General features: G+C 37.2%; 1 protein-coding gene across 3 annotated transcripts; it reads left to right on the top strand.

Annotated features, from left to right (window-relative positions):
* The first annotated feature begins 1,373 nt into the window (after nucleotides 1-1,373).
* Nucleotides 1,374-8,624, top strand: LOC107708849 (myosin light polypeptide 6). Of its 3 annotated transcripts, XM_016513206.1 has the most exons (7): nucleotides 2,939-3,047; nucleotides 3,541-3,568; nucleotides 5,250-5,393; nucleotides 6,324-6,497; nucleotides 6,662-6,739; nucleotides 6,994-7,034; nucleotides 8,097-8,624. In XM_016513206.1, the coding sequence occupies exons 1-6, from the start codon at nucleotides 3,045-3,047 to the stop codon at nucleotides 7,020-7,022; spliced, it is 456 nt and encodes a 151-aa protein (XP_016368692.1). In that variant the 5' UTR covers nucleotides 2,939-3,044; the 3' UTR covers nucleotides 7,023-7,034; nucleotides 8,097-8,624. The 3 variants fall into 3 exon arrangements, with proteins under 3 accessions (XP_016368693.1, XP_016368692.1, XP_016368691.1); XM_016513207.1 differs by lacking the exons at nucleotides 2,939-3,047; nucleotides 6,994-7,034 and adding an exon at nucleotides 1,374-1,565 and having other exon boundaries at nucleotides 8,097-8,129; XM_016513205.1 differs by lacking the exon at nucleotides 6,994-7,034 and having other exon boundaries at nucleotides 2,940-3,047; nucleotides 8,097-8,129.
* The last annotated feature ends 606 nt before the right edge of the window (nucleotides 8,625-9,230 follow it).

Raw genomic sequence — 9,230 nt, 5'->3', positions numbered from 1 at the left:
TATTGATAGAGGTTGAACCAAAATAGTCTTATTTAGCCTATTATTCATAATCGAGTTATTTGTATTTACTCACGTGTGGCATAGGTAGGGGGGAAAGAAAGTTTTATAATAGTAGTCTCCTTTATTTCGTTTTGGTGGTCTGGTTAAGGTTTTATTTTAGGCAATACTGACATCTAGTGGCAAGCACTACTTTGCCTTTGCGCTATCACGCCCTAAACATGTGTTGATTGGTTAATAGTAATACTATGCATAGAAAACTAATTCCTATTTAGTGATTTTATTGTGAACTCATGACCCAGACACCCAAAAATAGTAATTCATCCCAAAAGGGCACAACACAATTCTCTGGAAAGTATCTGTACTTGAGAAAGAGGCAATAATTAAGGATGTAGAATGATGAATTACGGAAATGAATTACAGAACGCAGGTAATGATTCATATGTTAGCTGTTTAAGCTGGAGATGGCATGGGGGAAAAACTGTTTTTATGCCTAGATGTTCTAGTGCACAGAGATCTGTAGCGTCTGCCTGAAGAGAGAAGTGCAAACAGGTTGTGTCCGGGGTGAGACATTGAAGTGGCTTCAGTGGAATTTCTGGTAAAGACAAACTTGTTCATTAGAAGTGGACGTCATTATACTTTTGCCCAGCTACATTTATAAAGCTACATTTACCCTTATAATGTACTTCATAAATACTCATTATAAAATACATACACAATACCTCTAAATATTAAGCATGGACTTTATTGATGAGATTAGACTCATAGACTAAATCATCCAGTTAATACCTGAGCAAAACCAAGACATCTAAATATTGTGGGGGAAAAAAACGATACAATTTAAAATAATAATAATAATAACAGAATCAGCACAAGGAAACATTGAGGTAGGTTGCAATTACCAAGACAAGAGACTGAGTGTGAGAGAAATATTTCTCAGAGATGAAAGGAAGAGAATAAAAATAGAAATACCTATAAATAACCATATAGCAGATCTAGCTCTTCCACAAACACACACACACACACACACACACACAGAGAGATCTTGACGTGGTTCTTTTATACTGATACTGCTGTCTGTCAGTGACACAAACACCTTAACACCCACATATGAACACGATTGTGACCTACATATAAATACAAGCGGAGAGAGTGAAACAGACTCAGTGAGACAGCACTCCTACACACACTCTCTTCCACTCTCACTGCATGCACATTCACTGCATGAATTCATCCTAGATTATTCCTGCTACCCGCTTGCTTCTCCTATTCATTCCTCTCTCTTTTTCTACTATCAGAGGACACACATGCAATTTATCTGACAGAGCTTTTTCCTCGATTTTTTTGCAAAGCAGTGGACAGGGAGGAAGGACACATTTCAAGGTCTAAAGATGGCACCAAAACGAGAACCGTCAATTAAAAATTCTCCATCAGGGGGAACGTTACCAAGGCACGGACCACCATTTCCTTGCGCTGCCACAACACCTTCACCCCCAAAACCAGCTCCTGAGTTGAAACCACGGATGCTGCGCCCCTCTGATTCCCCCTTTGACCCCAGCACATTAGAGGTAAGTGACGGTCCTGCAACAGAGCGTTTAGAATTGCTTATTCTTCATTACTATGGCAATAGCTCTTCTATGCATCACTAAAATAGCAACGGGAAATGTAGCAGAAATAGAATGTGGATCAAAATGGACCAAAAACCTTCATATGAATAACTTGATGTGGACTTATCAAGAATAGAAATTCATATTTTCTGTATGGCAACATACTGACACACAGCAACACAAGTACCAGATCCGAATGTAATATTAGCTAGTTGTGAATAAAACATCAGCGTAATCTCTTTTTATGCAGCTTCTGATTACCTCATCATTGCACACAGAAAACTGTGTCAACCCAGACCTCAAATCTTAAGAGAATACTAGAGCTATATCAGGATTGAGAAATGGGGCACTGATGTAGCTGGTTCACAATAGGGTCCCTGAGCTGCATTACTGTCACCTTCAATTTTATTTAAATGTACTAAATAATTTATATTCTTCTTTGTTATATATCTTATTCTCAAATCTAGGTTGAAACCAACAGAGCAATCCATTCATAATTGATCATATATTGACGATAAGCATAAAAACAATGGGTTTTGTGAAGGAATTTAACATGTATACTATATATCCTGTATTTGATGAATTGTCATTATACATTTTATTTGTTATTTCTACAATTCACAGAGCCTATCCTTATATGAATATAGAGCCTACACCTCCATGTGCTTAGGAATGCAGCATTGAAGTAGCTACACAGTTGAACTTTACAAACAAATGCTCAATCGCATGGCTTTACAAACTTAAAAATCATCAGCATTGAATTCACACGCTTTGCCAATTATGTGCAGTCAATCATTATGTTATAGTGATCTGCGCTGGGAGTGTCTCTGTGCAATTATGTCACTCTTTGTGTGTAATGAGAATACTACATTCTCGCGAATCGGTTCTTTCGAACAGTTCGTTTTAAAGAATCGATTTTTAAAAAGTGATTCGGTGATTATTTACGTCATGACGTATCCCCGTATCCCGCGGTTTCACATTCTATCTAATATTATTAATAGGCCTACTTAATTATTAATATAATTATTTTATAAATGAATGCTGTAATTTTATGCATCCCAGTTCAGTCTGTTGCAGCCATGAATCAACCTAATGTCACTTAGGCTATACTACAGATTTGAAAATATCTTAAAATACCGTAAGTTGATATTGTCCAAATGCTCCTACTATAAGTTAATTTATGGGTTTATGGATCATTACGAGTCAGACACGTAAAATTCGATAAATACGGTCTCGGTTCAATAAGTTTTTGACTCCACAACCGCGAACGAATCGTCCATTCATATAAACCGGTTCAGCTAATTCTCTGAAAGGATTCGACTCAGAGAAATGATTTGTTCACGAATCGGATATCGCTACCCTTCATAACTCAGCAGCGCAAGCGCGAGTCATCTCACACTCCCGCCGCAACAAACACCCGGAAAACAAGCCACTGCAGATATGGTAGGCATATTGATAAACGTTTAATTTTAAAATAGGTTTCAGTAGAACGTTAAACATTACTAAGTGTATGGTCTGGTAACTATATAACGTTACACGCTTAGTGCTAAGAATCTGTCGTTAGCCTATTTCATGCTAGCTAACCGAGTTTTACGCCTTTTAGCACGCAAGAAAGTGACTAAACCTTTGTAAATTGTTCATGAAATTCTTTTTCAGAAACCCAAGTGCATGATAGTTAACTTAAATTCATGAACATATTGTGTTTTAGCCTATCTGTCACCCGGTAGCACGGCTGTGAGTTAGCGGACAGTATTAGCTGGTCAATTTTAGCCAAGGATAGAAAACTTATCTAACTTTTTCGTGCGGCCTAAAATACTTAACGTTAAACAGACGGATGTTATGGATAATAGATGTGTTATTAGAAGCCCCATCTGATTCACAGCTTTGCTATTGTGCATCATTTCATATTCATTGAATGTCGCTCTGTCTCAAACAGTCTGACTTCAGCGAGGACCAGATTCTTGGTGAGTTTGTGTCTAGTCCAGATGCATGTTACTGTTTCTGTTACTCTGTATATGTTACATTTCCCTGCATTTCTTGCTAGACAGCCTGCTTATCTCATCCCGTCCATGTTATTCTGCTCATCTGTTCCTCTGCCCCTGCATTCCTCCTGCTTTCTTTCCTTACCTTTGTATTGTTTTCCTTTGCCACTGTTGTATGTCACCTCCAGATTGAGTTTAACTTGGAGCAAATACACGGTGAGTGCATTGAAAACTTTTCTGTTCTGATGTGATTTAGTTTGCATGGTGTTAAGGACAACAAGCTGCTGTTTGTGTGTCTGATAGCACCTCACCTGCCTCCCTCATTTGAAGTGCATTCATTAATTAATGTATATGAACTAATGTATACAAGAATCATAATTTGGTTTGTTTGAAAAGTAGAAATGCATTTTTGTAGCGTAGGCCTATCAGCTAATGTGTTACTTCTGTAGCATGGACAGTCTGTAGAGGGTGTGTCTGAGTCAGGAAGTGTTGAAACTGCTAACAAAAGAGTGCGAAGTCTTGCCGTGTTAAACATCTAAATATCAGCTCTGAAACTAGAATATTGGGAGTTACAATCTGTGTTACTACCAGTCACATGAGCTTTCTTTGGGAAATGGCCATTTAGGTTAATCTTTGCTCTTGTTTGTTTAAGCAAAGGAGGTTGACATAATACTGCTCACTCTCTCATTTTCCTCTCATACCATATATGGTTAAAGGCACAATTTAAGGCAGGCAAGGGAACAGCCACATTCCAGTGAGCAGGAAAAGCATCACAGAGATGGGAGTTTTTTTGGAAGGGCCTGTCCTAACGGATAACATTCAGTTCTTTCGGCGAACTCTGGCTTGGAGTCAAAAGAATCATTTATTTATAACCACAAGTGGTTTAACAGTTTAAACATTCAATAATGGAAGATTAGGTTTAGGGTTATGTTTTAAGATGATCTAAAAAATAAAAAAAAACTTGTGTGTATAGATGGATAGATAGAGAGAGAGAGATGTGTATATATATATACATATATACATCTAAATATATACATACATACACACATTATACATGTATATAACATTCCGTTTTTATACTTTGCTGTAATTGGTAAATTTAATATGCAAATAATAATAATAAAATAACAAGTAGAATCAAGTATTTGTAGATGGTTCACTAAATAATAATAGTATAGTTTGGTGCCAATATGTTTGCCTGAAGTTCTGCTTAAATAGCTATTTGGTGTGTTTGAATATTTCACTAGCTTTTTAACTTGATCAAAAGTTCTCTGAGTACTGAGGTATATAATGACTTAAGGTGGATGGATAAGATTTCTGTGGTCATTTAGCTTGCCTCATCTAACCTGAATAGACACCGCAGAAAATAGCCTAGAGTGGCATTAATATTGATGGCTGGTGCAGTATTTCTCTTTGTGCTGATCCACTGGGCTCTTTAAATTAAGTCAGACTCTTTAAAGGAATGGCCTGTCATTACATCTTTATATATATATATATATATCTTGTCCTATTTTTCTTGTTGACTAAAATCAACCATCCTTATTTGTCATCCTTGTTCATTTCAGTTTCTCTTTTTTATCATGTATGTATTTGTCCTTCTCTTTTCCTGTCCTCTGTTTGTTTCCCAGGATTGTTTCAATAATTTTTGTAATGATCTGTGCAGAATTTAAAGAAGCCTTCCTCCTGTTTGACCGGACGGGAGATGGGAAGATCACCTACAGTCAGTGTGGGGATGTGATGCGCGCGCTGGGCCAAAATCCCGTCAATGCCGAGGTGCTCAAAGTCCTGGGCAACCCAAAGGCAGAAGGTAGGACAAGACACTATGGATAATGGCTGACCTGTATAATCATTGCCTTAATATCATATATCATATCTTATCTTGTCTTTATCTGTATTTACAGAATAAGATATTTCAGGGCTCAACAGTACAAATTTTTAACTGCTCGGCTGGTTGTTCAGATTTGTACTTGCCCTGCCAATATTTTTACTGACTTCACAACAAAAATATAAAGTTTATATTTAGCAGCATATATTGGTGCATGAAAGTGATTAGACTTAAAAAAATAATAAAAGGGTTTCTTTACCAAAAAAGCTTTATACCATTTAAATTAATATTACATTTCTTTGTTGGTTTAATTTCAGTAATGGCTTATGGTGCAAAATATGAATTTTTTTTTTTTTTTTACACAGTTAAAACTATATTCTCACTATTTTAACAACTGCACCAACAGGATTTGTAACAAAAATGTTCAAATGCATCATAACATAATAGGAGTAGTTCACCCAAAAATGAAAATTTGCTATATTTGCTCAACTATTAGCCCATTGAAGATTCATTGGAAAAGATTAGGAAAATTTAGCATTACATCACTTGCTCACCAATGAATCCTCTGCAGTGAATGGGTGCCGGCAGAATGAGAGTCCAAACAGCTGATAAAAACATCACAATAATCTGCATGACTCCAGTCCATCAGTTAAGGTTTTGTAAAGCGAAACACTGAACTATTGAAAAAGGTGTAAAGTTTATTTAAATGCATAAAAACATACAGTGACAACAGCACTGCTGTTATCTCAACTGACCTGAAACTTTCGCACTAGCCGATCATTATTGTTGAGCCCTGTATTTGTACAAGTAGTAATACCTTGATCAACTACGATAATTATAGTAGTTCTCTCTTCCTGTATAATATGGACATAAATGCTATCTTGTCTGATTAAAGACTTCTTTGTTCCTCAGAAATGAACCATAAATTGCTGGACTTCGAACAGTTCCTGCCCATGCTCCAGGCCATCGCTAAGAACAAAGACCAGGGCACGTTTGAGGACTTTGTGGAGGGGCTTAGAGTATTTGACAAGGAAGGCAACGGCACAGTCATGGGTGCTGAGCTCCGCCATGTTCTCACCACACTGGGTAAGCCGGCCTGGTCTCCTGAGGAGATATTTATAGCCCACTCCTCCACATCTGGGCCAATGATTGTAGAAACAGTTGAAGTGAACATTTCAAATATGGTGTATATGTATGTAGTGCTCTATTTGCAAAACATTTATGCATGGGTTTATTTATTTATTTTATAGGAGAGAAGATGACCGAAGAGGAGGTAGAAACGCTTCTAGCTGGACACGAAGATGCTAACGGTTGCATCAATTATGAAGGTAAACAATTGAGTTTGATTATTATGCATAAAGGTTTATCATGAGAGCACTTGCTGTTCTATGAGCCTAGTTTTTGTCTGTAGAGCGTTAAGTTAATAACAGTACATTTGAATACAAAATACAACTTTGTGCTGGGGATTGAATGGATGTATTATGTTTATGCACCACAATGGAAAAAATGTTGTAAGCATTAAGTTCTTTTAGCGAGAATCGGATCTTGAAAGCATGCCGTAACTGTAACTGATCTTCCACAGCCTTCGTTCGCCACATCATGTCTGGCTGAGAGATGTCTCGGGTATACGTCTACCTCCTGCCCTCAACATTTATAACACGTGAAGCAACAATCCATCCAGGCTTTTTCTTTAACGCTCTCAGACGCACATGATTGCATACTCTACACCTCATCACTTTGCCTCTTTCAACGAAATATAGACATTCAGAGGGCAGCTGTGCCTCATGTGACGTCTAGAGCTAGAGAGCCTGGTTGGATGTAGTTTGAAGGTTTTGACACATGGTTTGACTCTTCCCTATCTCTGCAGCAGCCTTTTCTTTGGCCCCTGGCTGCAGCATGCTCTCTGCATGTGGCCGTCCCTGCGACGGCTCTCAGAGGCAAAGGGCGACTGCACTGCTTCAGACTTGAGCGCATGTCAAGGGATGTAGCATAACCGGGTGTATTGCTTTTAAAAGCAGTCTAAGATTTGTCTTCCGATATCGGCACACTCCCTCCCTGTGCTCAGCAAGCAGTGCGGTTGCTTTCATTATTAACTAACCAATCAAATTGCAGTGGTTTGGCTGTTTTTGCTGATCTTTCTCTCCCTTTTCCTGATGGAGGCTGATCCATAGCTCAACTGTACGATCTCTCATTACTGTAGCTGTGCTATAAAACGTTTCCACTCTTGCCCTGTAGAGGAAAACCAGAAGGAGCTTCTTTAACATTTTCTTGAATCCTAGACCTGGTTAAGTCTTTGAGCTGTGGTTTAGTAGGAGCTAGCCATGATCTTGCTCTCACCCTGTTTCTCAACACTTATGAACGAGTACAACTGGGGAACGGCTTCCAACTACAGCAAATGTTGCAGGCTAAATGCAATTTTTGAAGGGTTGATGAGGTTGTGTGAAGAGCATTTGTCTATTTTATTATAAAATAATAACTTGTATATTTAAAAAAATCTTTTATTTATTTATTTTGATTATTTATAATCCTCCTCGTTTTAAAAGAATTTGTATTTTGGCAGTAGAACTTCATTTATTTATTTATAATGGATTTATTTTTTCACGCTGCGTGCTGTAGTTAGGTCGAATCCCCTGTTTGACACAAATTGTAAACTTAACTTAGTTTTATTTTTTTATTTTTCTACAGAACTCGTCCGCATGGTCATGAGCGGTTGAAGATGAAGACCACAACTCATTTGTTTGTCTTTTCTATGTAATAATTTCTTTATGTATTTTTTGTTTCTTCCTATTCATTCCGTCACCTTCATTTGCTTAATGGCTCCAGTCCTTCGCTTGTGTTTGCACTCATTTGGGTATTATTATTATTAGAAGTGCCTTTATCTTCTTTAAGTTCCCATTTGACTCCCCAAGAGGTCCACCTCCTGTCCTGTTATATTCAAACCATATAGCGATATGAAAAAGATCTCGTGTGCTGACTGGTCTGCAATAAAACCTCTCAATACAGCACATTAGCAGTGTGTATGCAATATCCAGTGTATCCTCAGGCATCTCTGCTGGACTGTGCTGTAGTAGAAATGTCGTGTCTGGCCAGACTTTTATTTTTGGCCTTTTCAGAATAAGTTACCTTTTTCAAATTGAGAAATTATGGATCGGAAATGCAATAACATTTTAATTAATTTGGAATGTTCGCACTGTCCAATAAAGTACATTTTAAACCGAAACGATTTGTTTGTCTTTATTGCAGATTCTTGTTTTAAAAAGTGTAAAAAAAAATTGTAGTTGTAAATTTAAGGAACGTGAGCTTCGAGTCCAGTTGAACTTGCCTCTCTCCTGTTTGCAGATAGATGGCAGTGTTTTACTCTTGCTGAAAGCTGAACTCCTCACTCCCAATTGCTTTAATTGATTGTGGTTAATTGTAAAAACCAAGCTGTCTGAAGTGAAATAAGAGCAAATTGCTGAACTTCTTTTGCAGTTAGACTAATGCAATTCAAATGATCACTATTTGGTTTCAGGTCAGTGATTTAAATTAAAGGTAAATGTTGTTGGCACTAAGATGTTTAGTGTCTTTGGGACTAATTTGTCTCAATTGCTTATAAGGGCAAATCTCAGGCAGGCAGGCATGGTGGGTTTTACAAACCTGTTTTTAATGCTCCTCTGATAATGTATAGCTTTTTAATTTCAATGGAAATTTGAAGTATAATAATGAATTAATTTTACATTAATACAATAAACATCTATATATGCATACCTATACATGCATATCTAATACCGTTAATACATTATATACTTTATATTACTTTTATTCAAACATTAAATTGTT

The sequence above is a fragment of the Sinocyclocheilus rhinocerous genome, unplaced genomic scaffold, assembly GCF_001515625.1.
Source record: "Sinocyclocheilus rhinocerous isolate Xijiao unplaced genomic scaffold, SAMN03320098_v1.1 scaffold1406, whole genome shotgun sequence".
NCBI lineage: Eukaryota > Metazoa > Chordata > Actinopteri > Cypriniformes > Cyprinidae > Sinocyclocheilus > Sinocyclocheilus rhinocerous.
This window is presented reverse-complemented; position numbering and strand designations above follow the sequence as displayed.

Bases quoted from the DNA above. Each gene is read 5' to 3' on its own strand.
- LOC107708849 (XM_016513207.1), top strand. From the start codon at position 1,389: ATGGCACCAAAACGAGAACCGTCAATTAAAAATTCTCCATCAGGGGGA. The intron at 1,566-3,540 runs GTAAGTGACGGT...TGTCTCAAACAG, and splicing joins TTGACCCCAGCACATTAGAG to TCTGACTTCAGCGAGGACCA. The intron at 5,394-6,323 runs GTAGGACAAGAC...TTTGTTCCTCAG, and splicing joins GGGCAACCCAAAGGCAGAAG to AAATGAACCATAAATTGCTG.